Source organism: Mastigoproctus giganteus, chromosome 8, assembly GCF_048544385.1.
Source record: "Mastigoproctus giganteus isolate SK-2022 chromosome 8, ASM4854438v1, whole genome shotgun sequence".
In the NCBI taxonomy this organism is placed as follows: Eukaryota; Metazoa; Arthropoda; class Arachnida; order Uropygi; family Thelyphonidae; genus Mastigoproctus; species Mastigoproctus giganteus.
Genome location: NC_143582.1, coordinates 211572203 through 211592967, shown reverse-complemented (window position 1 = coordinate 211592967; position 20765 = coordinate 211572203). Strand labels below are relative to the sequence as shown.

General features: G+C 37.7%; 1 protein-coding gene across 1 annotated transcript in view; it reads left to right on the top strand.

Annotated features, from left to right (window-relative positions):
* Positions 1-5180: 5180 nt before the first annotated feature.
* The window catches only part of Cwc25 (CWC25 spliceosome associated protein homolog), a 65130-nt gene continuing 49545 nt past the window's right edge, over positions 5181-20765 (top strand). Inside the window, exons 1-3 of the mRNA XM_090379206.1 lie at positions 5181-5452; positions 11761-11933; positions 16270-16412. Coding sequence (XP_090235332.1) covers positions 5435-5452; positions 11761-11933; positions 16270-16412 — 334 coding nt within the window. The 5' untranslated portion in view covers positions 5181-5434. The remainder of the gene's footprint in view (positions 5453-11760; positions 11934-16269; positions 16413-20765) is intronic.

Below are 20765 nucleotides of genomic sequence, written 5' to 3'. Positions count from 1 at the left end.
TATTTGTTGATATTGGACTTGAACTTCTGTAGATTGTAATTTTCAGGAAATACGTATGAAGGAAGGTTGTTCCAGAAAACGGCAGTTGAATGAATAAATGAGGAAGATGAAAAGTTGGTTCTGTGGGTTTGAAGTTGGACAGTAAATGGATGTTGGCTGGTGGCAGCACGTGTTTGGACTGTTTTGAAAGAGAGAGCAGGAATTATAGAAGCCAATTCAGAAGAACAGTGCCCATGGAAGTATCTGTAGATGAGGCATGCAGCAGAAACAGTGCGTCTATGAGAAAGCGAGTGGAGAGACTCTGTTAGAGATGAATCATTAATTAACCTAACTGCCCTCTTCTGAATGGAATCAAGAAGCCTGAGAGAGGTTTTGGGGGCACCACCCCAGATGTGGGAACAATATTCCATGGCAGGGCGGATTTGCGATTTATACAGAGTGAGCAGCTGTTTGGAAGAAAAGTAACGCCGAGAGCGAAAGAGAAAACCAAGTTTTTTAGATGCAGAGGAAGCAATATTTGTAATGTGCTTGTGCCAAGAGAGATTAGAAGTCAGGGTAATCCCCAAAAGAGATATATCATTTTGCCTAGAAATCGGAGTGTCACTAAAGATAAGCATAGGAGCAGAAAAATCCTTTTTGCGAGATATAAGACAAGACTGAGTTTTAGAAGGGTTGAAATCAACTAAGTTGTCTTTGCCCCACTGGAGAATTACCTGAAGATCGGCATTTAAGGAATTGGCAGCAGATTTTCGAGAACTTGAAGCTGATTCAGCTGGACAAGGTTTCTCAAAATGGAAAGTTGAATGCAATGTGCTATCATCGGCAAAACTATGGATAGGATTTCCAGTCAATGGAAGAAGGTCATTGATATACAAGAGGAAAAGAGTGGGGGAAAGAACTGAACCTTTGGGGGAAACCGGCATTAGTGGAGAAGTTAGAAGACAGAGAGCCATCTACCATTACCCTCAGTGAGCGATCAGAGAGAAAACTGGATAACCAATTACTAAAAACAGTTGGCAAACCATAAGATGGAAGCTTGTTTAGAAGACCTTTATGCCAAACACGATCGAAAGTCTTTGAGATGTCAAGAGCAACTACTTGTGTTTCACCGAACCTTTCCATTGAATTAGTCCATAAATGGGTAACATAAGCCAGAATATCACCAGTGGATCGACACTGATGGAATCCATACTGGCGATCGTTGATCAGATGGAAGGTTTCTAGGTAGTTTAAGAGTTGGCGGTTAATTGATTTCTCCATTACTTTAGAAAGAGTAGAAGTAATTGCAATGGGACGATAATTGGATGGGAGGGATTTGTCACCCTTTTTAGGAACTGGCTGGATATGAGCAAATTTCCAAGCAGAAGGAAAAACACCTTTGGAATAAGAAAGTGAAAAAAGGCGGCAAAGAATAGGAGTAAGTTCAGGAGCACAGGTTTTGAGAACAACTGGAGAAATACCATCAGGGCCTGGAGCTTTCTTAGCATCAAGATTCATCAAAATCCTTCTGATATCCTTTTGACGGAAGACCACAGGAGGCATTGAATGGAGCGTGTTAGGAATGGTGGGAGGTGTTTTACCAAGATCATTAATACATGAGTTGCAAGAAAAATGGGATGCTAGCAGGTCAGCGGTCAGCTTTATCCTTGGCTGAAGTGACAACAGAACCATCTGGTTTGGACAGAGGTGGGAGCAGAGATGGGCAAAAGTTGCGGCCAATAGCTTTGGCAAGAGACCAGAATGCTCGGCTACCATTAGGGCAAGAAGCAAGTTTTCTACTCTTAGCCTGTTCAAACTCTAGTTTGGACTGATTAATAACTGCTTTACAATTGTTGCGAGCTTTGGTGTAGGCAGAAAATGAAACTGTGGAATTAGCAAGAAGCCAATTACGATATGCAACATTCTTCTCTTGGACAGCCTTAGCACATTTATTGGAAAACCAAGGTCTAGATAAAGGACGAGATTTTAAAGTGGAGTGTGGGATAAAGGATTCCATTCCTGCAAGAATAATTTCACTGACACGATCTGAGCAAACGTTGACATCAGAAGTTTTGAAACAGTAATCAGACCAAGGAAAAGAAGAAAAGAAGTCTCGCAGGTCATCCCATTTTGCATTCTTGTAATGCCAAACAATACGAGGTTGAGAATAGCCATGAGATAAAGGTTCCATTGGAGAAGAGACAATCACCAAGTTGTGATCTGAAGTGCCTAAAGGACCTCTCACTTCAACCTTGTACTTAGAAGGGTTGTTTGTGAGAAAAAGATCAAGCGTATTGGCTGTATGATTAGGATTGTCCGGTATTCTTATAGGTAAATGAACAATCTGTGCTAGGTCATTAGTAATTGCAAAAGCCTCAGCATCTCGACCTGCTGGGTCGGTGTGACTAGAAAACTGAAGCCAGCTGGAGTTGTGAAGGTTAAAATTACCAAGGAAAATTACCTCACTGTTAGGAAAGTTGGAGTGGAGAAAGTCAAGTTGCAAAGAGAGGAAGTCAAAGAGCTCCAAGTGATTAGTGGAGTTGGGAGAACGGTAGAGACAACAGATGAATTTTACACAATGAGGTAGAGAGATTTTAAGCCAGAGAAGATGAAAGAGAGGAGATTCCAAATTGCTAAGTCTCTGACAGGGAATATCAGAACGGACGTATGCACAAGTACCACCTTTGAGGCGAAAGGAATCATACAGCAAATAATTTGGACATCTGAGATGAGCAGTAGTTGAATCAACTGATAACTGAGATTCAGTCAGAAAAAGTACATGGGGTTTGGAAGACTGCAAGTGGAAATGGACATCGTTGAGATTGGAATTGAGACCACGTATATTTGTGAAATGAATTAGGAAGTCCTTGGGAGGTTTAGATCTTTTCGCAGATAAGCTTGCTCTATTATTTTGACAATTCATGGTATATTCAATAGTAAGAAAAAGTGTGTGGGACATGCTGTATGAAGTAATGAAATGTTTGGATATGGCGTACACGTGGTAAGAATATACCCAGATCCTTGACATAACGTGGCCTCGACAATGCTCCCCGCATACACACTACTCGGACTCCCTCCAGTCACTATCTGGCAGAGTAGAGGTAGCAAGATTATACACTAGCTGATCCGGAAGCCTCCTAGAGAGTTACCAATAAGTTTGGTCCGGTGTACTATCTAGCGGCCGGCCTGCGAACACCGTTTTAGAGCTGTACCCTCGAAATGTAAGAAATATTGGATCTCGCCACGACATTCATCATAACCTAAAAAATCATCAATCATACTGCATGATGGAAGAGATAGGGAAGGGTTGACCAGAACTTAGCTCTAGAGACTAAACATGGGTTCCACCACTTCAAGCCTCCAATAAGCAAAGTGGTGGTATTTCACCGGTTGATGAGAGTCATCTACCACCTAGTACTGCCTGGTAACATAGAGGGGCGGCGTTCCTCCATGTGGTGTGGGCGCCACACCTAGACCCTTGCTTACGTTGGTTCACACCTGGGTGGTCACCCACCCAGGTGTGACCACCTGGTGTGACCACCATGTACTTGTGCATGAAGGTTATACCCAGGATTACTAACAGTCCCACCGTCGTGAAGGTGCAAGCAGAGGATTTGGCTGTCATAGACCGTCCGGACTTCGCCTAAATTGGGTCCACTTGACTTGAGTGTCACCCAAATATCAGTTCCATCAGCGTTTTAGACTCCCAGGTAGCAAGAACAGCTTGTCTGGCATATCTGAGAGAATGTCTGAGACAACCTCAAGGACCTCGAATGTCTGAGACAACCTGAAGGAGGGCTGAGGCAAATAGTGGCGCCATCTGGTGACACTCGCGAGAACTAAATAAAGAAACCCCGGAACATAAGCCGAAGCTGAACAGGTCCACCTCCATAGACGGATGATGTCGCAGATTCATACTGCATCTAGTGTGGCGCAGGATAAAGTCACTCTCGTACAGGCTTTAGGCAAAGGGGTCGGCTCGAAAAGTTGGAGACGGTCTCCCGAGAAAGACAGTGGAGCAAGTGGCGCTGTCCCCAGTAAGGCTACCACAGGAGTAGGGCAAGACCATGCAGCACAAGTGACAAGATAAAAACTGAAGCAATTAGAACATATCCTGAAGCATGATAGAATCTCATCTCCTTTAGTTTTGGGCATGACACATCAGATAGGCTTCTTGAGGGAATGACTGGTGTATCAAAAGCAACTGGTGTTGCTTTAGATACACAAGTTATTTCCTCTGTTTTTTTTTCTTGTTATTCCTGATAAACCTGCTCCAATAATAACTGATTTCTGAAAATCGGACAGATTTAATGTCTCTCCATGACCGAACTTACTAAGATGTCTCAGGAAAGTACATTATTTAGCTTTATACCATTTATTTATATTATACCAAGGAACTTAACTTGTGTTCATACTGTGTGACAACTTACATTTGCGTACCGCATATTCAATTATTTGTTGACGTCATTGAAAATGGTTTCTAATATTTTGTTCAGTGAATGCAGAACATATCCAATACCCTCTGTTGGTTGGTTGTTGTGGGATTTAAGTCGTATGGCAACTTAGGCCCTATTGCGCTGTATATACTATGTCTGTAAATTGCGTGTGATAAATTTTCTGTTTGCTGGACAAAAAAACCACAGTTTCTGAAAGAAAAAATGATCACCTAAAACCGACCAAACCAGCCACATTGTGAAAAAGACCCATAAAAATTTCTCGCATCATTGACAGGATTCGAACTCAGGTCTTTTCCACCCGATACAAGGAGAAAGGTGTTTATATCAACTGTGGTATCCACGAGAGCCATCCTTTGCTATTGATAATGCTAAGAGTTAGCACTGTTTCCATGCTACTCTTTTAGATAAGAAGAAACAGAGAAAACTTCCTACCCGAGTTTTGTCTCTTTGGTAGGAGTTTTTTACTAGACTTTTCCACAGAGATTAACCCTCGCTAGACAACGACCTGTAACCCTCACTAGACAACGACCAACTCTTCCATCTTGCGGTTAAATTCAATGAAATTTCTTCATGTTGAGATGGAATTCGAGCGCAGGCCTTTTCTATCATGCGCAGAAGTAATCATTAACATCTAGAACTGCTAGGGTGCTGTATATCATTCCGCGTACAAAGGCTAATCCGAGTTATAGTCTGTTTTATTATTAACTTTCTCTGTCAATTTTTCTTTTTTTTTTTTTTGCCAATGCTGTGTAAGCTTGCTTTCTTGCACCTTTGCCACTATTAATGCTAATATTTTTTATCTCTCATTTTTTCCATTTTGTATATTTGCTGCACTGTAAAACAAAAATTGCTATTTTATAGCCAGTTTGGGCTTTGTTCTTGGCATGATTAGTATCGTTACGAGGAATGGAACAATGTCGTTTGTGTTTTCATTTCACGGATTTTTAAAATAGAAAACAAAATTTACTAATCCAAGAATATTTTTGTGTCGTTGAATAATGGGAGGAGGTGATCTGGTGAGTACTCATTTTTGTATCGTTTAAATGAGCGTGAAAATCAGCACGAACTGTGCATCAGTGGTCAGAACATAAACATTGCCGATATTATAAAATGTCATTTTTATTGGACTTAGAAAAACTGTTGGTCGAGGTGTACAAATTCACTTATATGACGATGTCATCGTTTTTTTAAATTACTGTAATGTTTTATCCTTTAAAATAACTTTAGGAGTAACTTGCTGTATAATCTAATGATTCCAATAATGAATAATTGCCATAATCGATTATTTCCATTATTAAAATTTTCAGAAATTAAAGAAAAAAAAGCTGAGAAAAAAGAAATGCCAGTGAATGGAACTAAAGTTATCAAATCTGAAGTGTAAGTTCTGCATTGCCTTATACAAAGGCTAACCCCCACACACATCAGCGACATTTACAATCATACTTTTACATTCAATTATTAAAAATCCATAATCGATTATGCAAATACCATAGTTGATTATGCCCATCACTAGCTTCATGAAATAGTTTGGAAGAAAGTTTAACTGGGGGATTTAAAAATGAAAGCTGAGATATGAAATTCATGCATATATGGCCCAGCTGAAGATGCAAAAAAAAGAAAAATAATACAAGAGTTAATATCTTAGAAAAAACAGTAATACTTGAAGATTTAAATAGCAAATCATGGAAGCTTGGAGAGAGAGGTAAACCTAACAGTAATAGCACATTTGAGGAGTATATAAATGTCATTTCATTTTGTAAATGAAATTTCAGAAATATTTCATAATATTTAGCATATTTATTGTACACAAAAGTAATATATAGTATACCCTTCAGAGCAGCAGTGCCAGGGGTTACACTTAAATTAATTATATTAATATAATTTATCGCATAATTTTCTTATAATCTTCTTCTTCAAGAGGAGTGTTTCCATTTACAATGGGTTTCTTCAGCCTACAAGTTATTTCTTGTTAGGAATTTTTTCCCGCCATAAAGTGCGGTTCAGGGTGTCTTGGTCAGTTAAGCCTCGGGCTGTCATGCACTCCTGTACTCCATCCATCCATCCATGTCCTCCTAGGTCTTCCTCTTCTCCTTCTTCCAGGAGGTATCCATTCCAGGATAGCCTTTGGATATCTGTTTTCTTGCATCCGTTTTACATGTCCATACCATGTTAGATGCTTTTCTTTGATAGGTTTCTTTGATTTTATAATCTTCTCTGTGTGGAAATATTTTAGTCTGATTAGTTAATTAAGTCTAGGGCAAAATCTTCAAGCTATGAAAGTTGTATAATTTCGTTGTATAGAGCCTTTTTCTGTACATAACTATGAGCAAACTGGGTTTGCTACTTAATTCATTGATCTTATTCATGATGCCAGCCTGCCCACTGATGAAGCTGCAGTCAGAGTCAAAACCTGGTTCTTGGTAGTGGCATACACTTTAAATAAAAAACAATATACGTTTCTATTGGAGCAGTACCAAGGCAACTCATGGTGAAGGGCCACCACAGTTTGAGATCGATGCACTAAGTAGCAAACCCACTTTGCTCATAGTTATATACAGAAGGAAGCTATGCTTGATTTACAATGACTTTATATAGCTTTCACAGCTTGAGGCTTTTGCCCCTTTAAACTTAACTATATCTACTTTATTTACTGCACCATCTCACATGTCACTTATTGGGGATATATCTACCCTGGAGAGTTTGTGCAAGGGTCATGGGATAGAATGTTTCTCAGCTTAGTGCATACCTTATATCTGTCACTCGGATGTAAGGGATGTAGAATTTGAATATGGGGAGTACAATGGATACAGAGGAGAGGAGGTTATGCTCTTAGTTAAGAAGTATATTAGATCTAAGGCAGTGCATCCAGTTGACATGAGTAGCCAATGCAATGTTGAGCCAGGTTTGTATGACATAAACACTGAGAAAACAAAAATGAGAGTAGGAGTATGTTAGAGTCCAAACAGCTGTAATGAGTGCAACAAACAGCTGTACAGAGAAATATAGTTGGCCAGTAAATCAAAATGTCTTATAATGGGGGATTTTAACTTTCCAGATATTGACTGGAACTTGTGGGTTGGTCACTAACACACTAGCAAAACTTCTGTGGATTTATTAAATGACTGTTTTGTACCGAGTAATATTAGAGAGGCAAAAAGAGAGAGCAATACTTTTGATCTGATTATTAGCAGTGATTCTTTATGCATTAACAATCTGCAGATAAAAGAACCACTAGGCAGTAGCAAACACATTGTATTGATGTAGGATTTACTTAAAGGTGTAACTACCATCAAGAGTAAAGGGAAGGGTCTTTGCTTTCCTAAGGTGATTACAGTAGTTTCAGAGTTTTTAAATTCTATATAGAGGGACTGACTAATAATGTTACTAACAACAAATTCTAAATGGGAAGCATTCAGGGAAATAATCGTAGAAGCTACTAGTTTTTTCATACTAAGAAATACTCTTCTAGGCTTAGATCAAAATGGATGTCAGATGAATTGTTGAGACACATGGCAAAGAAGAAAAATGTGTGGGATGTATATAAACTATCTAGTGATAGAGAAGCCTGTGGTAGATATAAAGCAGTCTTCCAAGACAGATTACAAGACATCTCTGGCGAAGGAAGCCAAGAAAAACAGCAAAGCCTTCTTTGTTTATATTAACAGTAGAAGGAAGGAGGGGTTGAAAGACATTGGGACACTTGATATCGATGGTTTAACTGTTGATGAACCTGCTCAGGTTGCTGACGCAGGCTGAAAGGTGTTTTGCATCTACATTCACACGTGAGAAATTCTTTAGAGACTGTGATGCCAGAATTTTATCAAACTCTAACAGTGAGCTGAATAATCTTGTGATAACTGAGAGGAAAGTGGAAGAGAAATTGTTGAAGTTAAACAAAAAAAAAGGAATCTGGTGTGGATGGGACCTAACTAATCATATTAAGGGAGGTAACAAAGGAGGTAAGCAAACCCTTAGCCATAATTACGAGATCATCCTTGGATTCAGGGGAGGTTTCTGTGGACTAGATATGTGAAAATGTATCCCCAGTTCAAAAAGGGAGATTAGAAGGTGACACGAGTAATTACGGACTTGTTAGCTTAACTTCTGTTCCAAGGTATAGAGGAGGAAATGGTTAAAGAAGTAATGCAGGAACCTTTAGACAGGAGTGTTATACTTCAGTCACAGCATGGGTTTGTTAAGGGGAGGTCTTGTGTGACCAATTTGATCGGATGCTGGGAAGAAATAACAAAGGAACTGGATGAAAAAAATAATTTTGATATCATATACTTAGATTGTAGGAAAGCTTTTGATGTCGTACATAAAAGATTACTCTACAAATTGGAGCAGTTTGGCATTTGGGAAAGTTGCTGCTGTGGATAAAGGGATGATTGGGTATGAGATTTGTGGATAAAGGGATGATTGGGATTTTATTGTTATTTTTAAAGATATCATCCCCTAAAACAGCCCTTTTGGCAATTTTGGAGGCTTTCATCTTTTAAACTAACAATATTTCGAGACATACATTTTTCTACTTTTTATGGTATGCGTTCCTGTTGTATTTAGCATTAGCAGAGGCATATGATGCAAGAAAGCAAGCTTATGCAGCATCAGCCGAAAAAAAGAACCCCTCTCATTTCACTCATCTATTCACTCCAAATGCTTATCCAGCTCAGCCTTAAATTTATTTAAGCTATCAACTTCCACAAAAAGACATGGAAGTCTGTTCCAGCAATCAATTACCCACTGGCTAAAGACAAATTTCCGCACATCTATTCTACAACTGTCTCTCCTCAGTTTGAGTCTATGCCCCCCTAACGTTCTTAATCTGAGCAAGAGGAAGAATTCCATCAGCATTGAGCTTTCTCAACCCATTCAAGGCCTTATACACCTCAATCAGATCACCTCGCATGTGCCTACTCTCCAGGCACTGGAATTTGCAGAACTTAAGCCTATCTTGGTAAGAGCACCCCTTTGTTCCCCTTTTCTATTTGTGACTGTTTCTTTGGGAACATTTGTCGTTATGTGCACCACCCTACCTGTTCTGGCACTGTACTTGAATTTCAAGTTTTGACAATAAATTGGAGTCCTCTATGGCATCCTAGGTGGCATGATATGCCACTGTCTGCCACTTTTTTGGAGAAGCCTTCTCTCCCATCAATGAGAGAAGAAATTTCTCAAGTTCTTTTTAATTTAGATTGTAGGTAGCCAGCAAAAAGGTCATGTGTGCTGATTATCATGTTGATAACAAGTTAACAAATGAGTTAAAATCACAGAACATAAATGAGGATAAAATATGATTATAACTTATTTTATCCTTACTCATGTTCTGTGAATTTTAACTTATTTTACTCTGTGTATTTTTATTTTTATATTTTTTGTTGCTTTTAGTATATTCTTTGTTATTTTTATTTATGTTTTTTACTTATATTTTCCTGTTTATTTTAATTAAAAAAATGAAAAAAAAAAAAGATCATAAATAACGTACATTCATTTGTTCCAAGTAATTTCATTATTAGGTAACAAATATCAGGTGGAGAATGTAGGTCCCCTCCACCATCCCCACAGGAGTTATTCCAAGTTTTTCAGCCTGCACAATGTGCAAATTGGTCCATGAACATACACTGCTATAGACTTATGGTTATGGGTGCTTACTTGGGTGCTGTTATAATATATAATAAATTATACCAATATAATATAAAATAAATTGATATTGACTGATTACTCCCATGATTACCATCTTGTGGGGTGAAATGAACAGTAAACATCTTCATGACTAGCTGGTTAACAGTTACAGTTAGAGGAACAGTGGGTCTCCATGACAATATATTGTGAGCTTAACTGTATATTACATTAGCAGAATGAAACATAAGTATATGTAATTAAGTATTTTTGTCAAATTATGTAGAAGCATTCCTTTTAGTAGTATTGCTATTTATGTATCATGCTTTTCAATACTCAGTAATAATCTTATATTTGTGTGATAATATGCTTCTCATATTGTTAGATAAGTAACTTTGGTATAATAATAAATACTGAAAGGCATAGTAATACACATAAACATTTGGTAAAAAGACTAACTCTTTTGCCAGTTGCATTTTGTCTGACAGACTGCATGCAACTAGCAGAAATGTGCGATTTGTGAGTGGAAAAATGTCATTACATGTTTTGGTCTCCAGTTTTTTCTAAATGATGATGAGTCAGTATTTTCTGTTTTCATTTTAATTTACTTTGGATTACAAAAGTTTTATTGTTTGTTTGGAATCTAATAGATGTTATGTGAGTGATGGTATCTATCTTTTTTGTATTTACTTTTAAGTGTACAGATGCCTCTCATTCAATAATTATAATTCGCCTTCCCACTCACCTACCCTGAAGGGTGGGTGGAATGGGAGGTGGATATGGGCAGTATTTCAGAACCAGCCACATTCTGTAAATTTTCTCATTGAACTCATCACATGTATCAAGTCTGATCCAAGTATCCAAACTGATCATGTATTTAAACTGATCCAAGTTTTCTCTGAAAATTGCATTTTGTTGTGGCTTTCCAGCTGAAAAACTGGAATATTGAAGGAAGCGGAGTATCATACAAGACAAATGAAAAAATGCATACAGCATTTTTTCACTTATCTTCTTTGAAGGGTTGAAAAAATTGGATAAATTATGTAAATCATAATAAAAGACAATTTCCAATTCAACAACAAAAAAAAATTAATTTTTATAAAAAAATACAAAAAAGAATCTAATAGATTCCACATGAATACTTATGAGGGCATGACTGACCTAGCTTAAATATTATTATTATTATTTTTTTATTATTACCTATACAGTGGATTGTTTTTACTACTATTAATAATTTTCATGTAGGAAGTTAAAAAAAAAAAGGTAATTGGCAACCTCTCCAGCATGAGCTACTTTAGTTATAAACCAGGTCTCAAAAAATTGACCTATCACAGTTTTCAAGAAGTGTATCTGTATCTACATTTTAAATAAAACTCATTAGTTGTAGAATTATAATAATTATATGATAATTTTTTATTTAAAATAAACATCAAGTAGGAATATAAAAATTAAGTAAACTTAAAAATAAATCCAGGCAAGTAATTAATGAGATTTCAGGCATTGATGTTCCCTAGAAAATTATATTTTTATCGTTGTGCACTATGATTGATCAGGCACAAAATATGCTTTCTGATTGATCAGTCGATGATTGACTATTTGTCTGCCCCTGTTTTAAAGTGTTGTTATGCTAGAAATTATCCCACACCTATACTCAAGCTGTATTAGTATTGGATGCCATATGAATTGACTCAATTTAATGTTTCAGAACTTGAAGAAATCATGGCACCCTTCTACCTTAAGAAACATTGAAAGGGTATGGAAAGCAGAACAGAAACATGAAGCAGAGCAAAAGAAAATTGAGCAGCTGCAACGAGAGTTGGCAGATGAGAGAGCTAAGGAGGAGATTAGGCAGTATGCCGAAGACCAAGGCATTGTCAAGTAAGTAAATAATTTTGATATGCATTATTTGTTAAGTGCTATTAAATTGAGGTGTTTTGTTTTATTTTTCATAATTAATTCTAATTACAGATTGAAAAAAATGCACTCCATATAACTTTTTTGGGAAAAGATGATTGAGTTTATTATAAACAGATGAAAAGTAAAAAATTTTATAGAAGTACCAAGTTCCGATAACCAAATTAATTTTATATAGTAATTTTGACAGTATTTCAAATGTTTGTGGATATCCTTGTCAAGTCTGGAAGAAGTAATAAAATGCTTGGTAAAGTTAATTACAACAAATGTTGTGTTATTTTTATTTTTAATTAAAATGGTTATTTGAATTAGATGAAGAATCTTATTAGGAATATGGAGATGACCATTAGCGATTTTTCTCTCTCTCTCTCAATGAAATCATGAAATGTATTAGAACCTCTAGCATTTAGTACCATGCATGGGTTGAAGGTTGAGAAGGTGAAAGATACTTGTTGACATTGGACTTGAATTTCTGTGGATTGTAATATAATTTAGTAATTGTAATATAATATAATTTAGGTGTCACAAATACATGAAAACCATAAAAATTCAGAAAAAATTTACGGTCTTCACTAGGGCCAAGATGCATTATGACCAGTTCCAGTATTATAGAGCACCCCCCTTCTGGTTTGGAGGCTTAGAATTTTTTATTAAAATCACAAGTCATGCCACATTTCAAAGCATATGAGGCCAGTTTGAATTTGACCACTCTTCCATATTGGATGTCTTTATTGTGTTCTTACATTCATTTTTTTTTTTAGAGTCTTCTGTAAGATTTACCTATATATACGTGTTTACATTTGCAGAATAATTTATATATAGGACCTTTTGGATTGTATTCACTTTATTTAGAGTTGCAGATTTTTAGTGAGGCCGAGTCTGTTTAGGATGTTGAAAGGTTTTGGTCACCCTAGCAATTCTATTATAGAAATTAATGGGATGGTGAGAATCCTGCATTTTGGGGGTTTTCTCTTCTGTTGTATGTAGATTTGGTGGTACCTGTAATTTTGGCAAGAGAATTAGGGTACCCATTCCTCTTGGTTGTTTGTTGAATGTATTTTAATGGGGCTTAATGGTTGAATTTATTTTAATGTATTTCATAGGGCTGAATTACTCCCACTTAGTGGGGGTGAGACAACTTTAAATTCAGAATAATGGCTGTTATCTGTAGGTTTTTCTGCATACAATTTTTGAGATATTATGGTTTTGTCTTGTAATTAAGCAGCCTGAGAATGGAGTTTTCTATTGGTTTCTTTTTCCTTCTTGAAAGTTAATGGGAGTGTCGATGGTTAAAGGTATTGAAGAATGATTGTAAATTATTTTCGTCATCATTGTAGACTGCTAAAATGCCATACACTTATCTTTCCCATAATTTTGAGGTGGAAGCAACATTAAAATTAAGGAGCTGACCTAATTTTTCCACAAAGGCCCCTGCTAATCACAGAGACAAAGGTTTCCCATCTCAGGCCAGTTTTTTAGATGTAGAAGTTTTTCTAGATGAGGAAGGGGGTTTCTCCTACTTAGAGGTCAGTGTTGTCTAGGAGGTTATTGAGATGTGAAGGGTGTTTTTTTAAAAGCTCAAATGGATTATCTCTACATTGTTTTTTAGGCATGTTTTGGTATCTAGGAGGATGCTGGTAGTAAACATTGGGTTCACATAAAAGAAAAAATGGTTTTGAGGTTGGAAGGTGATTTGGTCCAGTTTTGAGGTTGGAAGGTGATTTAGTCCAGTTTTGAGTAAAGGTCATCTGTTTATGATAGCTCTTATAGTAGCCAGACAAGCTAGTCTACTATTTTTCTGCCTGGATGGAAGTATCCATTAATTATTGGCCTGGCTGTGGTATTTTTTCGTATTCTGATATTTGCAAAAATGTAGGGAGATTCTGGATTATTCAGATTGAGATATATATATATTGGTCTTCATCAATTTTTTTTTTTTTTTTTATTGAATAGCTGTTTCAGTTTTGATTTTATTTTCTCCTCTATGCTGCTGGTGGGATCTATTTCTCTTCTTTGGTATACAGGCTGGCCTCGATTAACGTGATGAATTCGTCCCGCGAGTGCATTGTGCAAAATGGAAATGCGTTAATCGAATATAATAATCAATAGGAAAAATTATAATTGGTCCTTGACCTTCTGGAATGTCCATAAAGAATTTTAAAAATACCTTTTAAATAACTTTTTAACTGCATGCAATGTAAAAGATAATGAAAATAATTATGTAATTGAATGTTTATTGCATAAAAAAGTGGTTCCCAAACTGTGCACCGCGGAATATTTTAATTTTTCGAGGAAAACACAGCGGTACTCGACATCTGTCGGACACTGCGCGAACTATTAGCTCGAGGTAGTTCACAGTTTCAACATTTCTTATTAAGTTGTTTGGACCTAACTACTTAATAAATGGAACTGTTAAGTATTTCTTTTGGTCTAGGTGCGCCGTGAAAAAAATTACTGAGACATTAAGGGCGCCATGAACCAAGAAAGTTTGGGAACCTCTGACATAAAATACACAATGAAGAAATGACTGTTGCAGAAATATTTGAACAGTGTTGACTTTCTCTTTTCATCAATCAATTTCTGATAGCCGACAACAATCTTCTCTGGGCCCTGGCGAAATAAATACTGCAGAACCTCAAACCTTTTGTTTGAGGTTTAAAAATTTGAATTTTTAAATGCAAGTCTGCATTGACTTTATTAATGGGAGACAAACAAGTAACATGTCTTAAATAAATAAAATAAATAAATTTTCTGTTTATACTCCGGGACGACCAAACGGTCAGAGGAGTTTACAAGTTACACAGAATACAAGAAACAGCACCGTATTCAGCAGTCACGGGCTTGAACCCCCGTCACTCAAGGCACATGTACTTATGCACCCGTGCGCCTGACCACTAGGCCACGGCGGCCTACTTCTTCCGATGGTTGATGGAACACACTGAGGCGGGCAGCAGGCAAACGTTTGTTTATTGCCCGTCTGATGCACGATTCAAATGTTTTTCAACTATCGCATAAAAAAAAAGATCACGTTAACTGGAAATTTGCATCGTGTAAAGTGAAAAGTGGTATAATTTTTTCAAATAGCAGTAACTGAAAAATGCGTTAATCAAACTTGCGTTATGTGAGGCCTGGCTGTATAGAATTGTATTGTATTTTCTTGGGGTAATCCTTCAATTTTGGCTATATAGTTCTTTCTGTTTAATATCACAGTTGTATTGCTTTTATCAGCTTTTGAAATAATGTCTTATTTGAGGTTGGTTTTAGCCTTTCTTCTCTGGATAGGTTATGTTTTCTTATTATCTTATTGTAGTCAGCATTTTTTAATACCTTGATGGTTTTCTTGTTGAGGTCTTCCTTGGCTTGTGGGTTTTGAGTTTTTTGAAAATTTAATAAAATTGGCCAATAAATAAAGGGTTGGAATGCTTTTTGGTACAGTTTTGAGGCTTTTGCTTGGAATCCTGTTTTTGTATAGTTGAGAGGTTTTTATTTCTCTGATTAATGATTAATGATTAGTTGTATTCAATATTTAGATAGATGATTTCATAGTTAGTTTTAAAATACAAACTGATGGCTGTTATATTTCTAGCAGAATGTTTGTTAATTGTTATGTTTATTTCATTGAGTCAGTATATGAGCATTTCAAAAGATAAATATCACTATTGTAAGAAAAAATCAAACTTTAATATTAGTTAGCACAACTTATTGTCAATTATGACCCATTATACAGTTTACCTTATATTGTTGTTCCACCTGTGAATTTTGTGGTTCTGTCATTCCTGTGATTGTTTCTCATGATTTATACTTGGACAATTTGGACATTCTGTTCAGCTTGTAGTGACATTGTCTGAAGACATAGGTGGGCAAAAGCTTCATTGGTCTGCCCAGAGCCCTGATATTAAACCTTATTGAATACATTTGTGATGAACTGGAATGTTAGCTTTGGGTCTGGCCAACATAATTACATGCAATAGCTCAATTGACCACTGTGTTGAAGGAGGAATGGATCAAAATAGTGCTTTTGTGTTATCAGAAATTGGTTAAATTTCTGATAGTGTCACAGACAGACAGAGAGACACAAACAACTTATTATTGTATATATTAATGAAAGGTTCCTTGAAACACGTGCAGTCTGATTATGTTTGACAAAATAGTAAATCGTTATGTATTGGCCATAAGAATAAAAATATTTTACGTATTTTTCTTTGTAAATTTTATTATGATTTTTAAAATTATTAATTTTTCATATTTTTTTGATATATTCTAGCCTGAATTTTAACTAATCATGAAATGTTATCTTCAGAAAGAAAGCTGAACGGTTAGATTGGATGTATCAGGGTCCAGCAGCCTTGGTAGATAAAGAGCAGTATTTACTTGGTCGTCGGGTTGATAAAACCTTTGAATTGTTACAGCAACAAGAAGAAGGCAAAGAGCTAGAAAATGATGGTAAGATTTTTTACCTAAGGTGTGCAACTTATAAAAGAGCAAATTTAGTTTTATTTCATTGTTACTACTGTCTTGGAGAAGTGCTATTACTACTCCATCAGCTGCCATTAAGAAAAACTTGCACACCTAAATTGTGCAGCTGAACAGTTTGCATGTGCAAGGTAATTTTCTCCTGTTTAATGTTCAGTGTTTCATAATTTCTGCAAGTGTAAGATTTTTAATTAAAGTTTTATGTAAGTATTAGTAAATGCCAAAAGATCCAAGGAAGCTAGTCTTTGGCTGCTTCAGCCAAAATCAAAAGTAAAAATAAAGAAACTTTATCTATACAATCTGTTTTCTTTTTACCATACCTTTCTCACCAACCTAGTTGCTTGTTAAGTTTCAGCAGACTGTCATCCTCAACCACCCAGGAAGGCAGTTTATTCCATGTCAGCAACATGCAGACCAAACATAAACTTCCTGTGGCCCAGTCTATTAGTTTTCCCCCATTATAGCATGATCTCACTAATTCAGATTAATGGAAGTGGGGGGAGGGTAATCAAATTTACAAAAAATCTGAATTAGAGTTCTCATATAATATTTTCAAGTCATAGTTCATAAACAAATTTATTCTCAGTCCTGTGGCATATGTGACACTTCATTTTTATCATATTGCACACATGTGTGCAATATGTCTGACCAATTTGATTGGATACTATGTGGTCACAAAGGAACTGGATGCAGAGAATGACTTTGATATCATATATTTGGATCTTAGAAAGGCTTTTGATACTGTTCCACATGGAAGACTGCTGCACAAATTGGAGCAGTGTGGCATAGGAGGCAAATTGCTGCTATAGATAAAGGGATGGTTGAGTGGGAGAAGACAGAGAGTGGTAATCAATGGACACTGCTCTTCTTGGACTAATGTTATTAGTGGAGTCCCTCAGGGTTCAGTGTTGGGTCCATTGTTATTTTCTGTATTTATAAATGATATTGATGACGGTATATCAGGCTTAATGTCCAAGTTTGCAGACGATATGAAGGTTGACAGGGTTGTTACGGACACTAAAGACAGTATGCTTCTGCAACAGGATCTAGAAAAATTGAGCAGATGAGCATGAGAGGTGGCAAATGAAGTTTAACATTGACAAATGTAAAGTACTACATATGGGAAGCAGTAATAACCCCAAAGTAATGTATCAACTCTGTGGTACTACACTGACAGGTGTGTTAGTTGTCTGACGGCACCAGGGGTTTCCCCCATCTATGTGTTGTGTACTCTGTTTGTGTAGCACAGAACTCTGTGAAGGCCAGAGATTTAAAAAGTGTGTGGGGAGTGGAAGGATGTGTAGTGCTGTGTACCGTTGTTTTTCTAACCATTTAGCCGTTGGGTCCCGGTTGGGACCCACTGTTACCGCACTTGGCCCCAGGGAGGCAAGTCAGGTACCCAGTAGATTTTTGTACTCTGGCAGGCCCTGCCACCTAGTTTCCAAAGATTTCAGTGGCAAGGGCCTATGTGAAAAAAAAAATAAAATAAATAAAAAAATAATAAATAAATAAAATATAGAAGGGGGTTAACACTAGAACATAAAAGGTCAAGAGTAATATGTAAGTGTGGTTTAAATTTGGACGTTATTAATTGATAAGTTGTGTGGGGTGTACACTGCAAGTTAGACAGAGTAGGGGGGATTTGAAGGCTGGGGGGAAAAGACAGAGGTATGGGGACGATAGAGAAGGTGACCCCTGAAGTTAATGAGGCAAGCCCAGGCATCACCAGACAGAAGAAGGGGTGGCAGGGGGGGACAGGAACCAATCTCCTCCCCCCCGGCTGGGGAGGAGAGTAAAAGAAAACCAGGCTAGAGTGCTCGGTTTGATTGCCAATGTGGCTTGTGGCAGAAAAGCTGCTGGTGTCTCCAGTGTCTGGGTTTTAGAGTCTTCAGTGGGATCAGGTACCGGTTGATCTTGCTTGGAGATTCAGTTGCAGATATCAGCCTGATGGAACTTGGATGAAGGAAGTGAATTTCATTTCAACTGAGCTTCGATGAGGTCTGTGGTTGATGCTACTGGAGAGGGTGCCCAGAATCTGTCTCAAGTTATTGCTCTTGGTGGTTTAGGCTCCTTAATGTTCTTCGTCTGTTGAAGACATCCTGTGCAAAAGTGGTTTATAAAAGTGGCAAAAGTATTTATAATTGTCATGGGTATGAATTAATATATGTTCTTGGTCCTTTGGAAAATTAATAATCTTTTTGATCAGAATAGATCTCAAGTCTTCATAGTCAGGACAGTCATACATTATATGGTGCCAAGATTCATCAGTGCCACATGGCAGCGTGGATCATCTGTGATGCCCAGAGATGTTAATTTTTCTTGTATCGACCCATGGCCTGTTAGGAGATACGTTATGTACAGGCTAGGGGAAAACCAGCTTGGGGCTTTTGGGAATGGGAACGTTACTTCGGGGATGAATTTCTTTGTAATTGCTCCCTTAGTGGATGTTGTCCATCTGTCTTGCCAGGCTTGCTGCAGGTGAGTGAGAAGACACCTTTTCTCTGTCTTGCGATTGATTGCTGGGTTGGTGGTGAATCCAATGGTGGTAGTGGAGACTACAACCTATGGACAGATGATACAACATGCCGCATCTATTTTTTCAAGATCTAGAGGGAGGACTCCAGCGAGGACTTGGAGAACAGGAGTGCTCACCGTGCAGCAGACTCTGGTGATGGTAAGTAGTATTGTTCTTTGAATGGTGGCTAATTTCTTCTGATTTGTGACAATAGTTGCCCAATGATACCAGACCCCTGCAGCATATGAGATGGCTGGAATAAAGACTGCTTTGTAAAACAGGGCTAGGGTAGGTTGGTTTAGACCCCAGTCCCTGCGGGTGATCCTTGCCACCAATTCTGTGTAATTTCTTATCTTCTTTTGGATATACTGTAGGTGTGGGAGGAAGGACAGTTTTGAGTCCAGGATTACACCAAGGTGCTTAAGCTGGATGCAGTGCTTGATGGTTGTGGCATTGATCTTAATCTGCGGTGGTCTAGTTGAGCTTAGATTCCCTTTCAGGAGGCTGCTGGACGTTTTCTCAGCCGAGATTGTCAGGTTGTGCTGGGTAGCCCACTCCTGGAGGAGCCAGAGTGCTCGGTTATCAGAAATTTCAAGCTGGACTCTTGAGCTGGCAGGCATGGAAAGGATCAAATCGTCTGCATAGGCTTGGGACTTAACATGCCCAAGATCTTGATTTAGGAACTCATCCAGGACCATGTTCCAGAAAGTTGGTCCTAGGACTGAGCCCTGTGGGCATCCCCTGTGGATCTTTCTGATCACCCTGGAGTAGGGAGTCTTTACACTGACAGATCTGTCACATAGATAGCTTTTAATGCAGGAGTAGAGATTTTGAGGGATCTGTGCTTGCCTGAGCCTGCCAAGGATGCTCGGCCACCAAAGTGAGTCGAACGCCCTGGCGAAGTCGACTACAATTACAAGGAAGTATTTTTCATATGTGGATTGAGCAGATGTTATCAGGTTATTTAGTGCGTCTACTGTCGAGCGCCCCTGACGGAATCCATACTGCTGACAGTGGTAGAGAATGAAAAAAACCTGGGATAATTGTGCAGACAGATATGAAGTTTTCTGAGCAGTGCAGACAGTTTGTAAAAGTAGCTCATGGTGTCTTGTCAATGATATACAGGAGTTTTTCTAGGAGGGATAAGGAGGTGATTATCTCCTTGTATAAGGCAATGGTCAGGCCACACCTTGAGTACTGTATACAGGTCTGGAGGCCTCATTTTAAGAAGGTTGTAGAGCTGTTGGAATGAGTACAGAGAAGGGCAACAAGATTAGCGAATGGAATGAAGTGTTGCTCTTACGAAGAAAGGCTGAGTTTTGCAGATTAGTGTCTGGAGACTAGGCACCTGTGAGGTGACCTGATTGAGGTGTATAAAGCCTTGAATGGTTTGAGCATGCTCAATGCTGATGGGATTCTTCCTCTTGCTCAGAATAATCACCTGAGAGGGCATAAATTCAAATTGAGGAAGGACGGTTGTAGGATAGATGTGTGGAAGTTTACCTTTAGCCAGCGGGAAGTTGATTGGTGGAACAAGACTTCCATCTTTTGTTGTGGAAGTTGATAGCCTAAATAAATTTAAGGCTGAACTAGACAGGTATTTGGAACAAACGGAGGGGTGAAATGGGAGTGGTTTTTTTTTTTTTTTTTGGCTGATGCTGCATAAGCTTGCTTTCTTGCATCATATACCTCTACTAATGCTAATATGAGAAAAATGAACTTTAAAAATGAAAATTTTATGAAAATATTTATATTTAAAACAAAATTGAGTACAAAGCATTCATATCAGATATAACATATGGAGAATA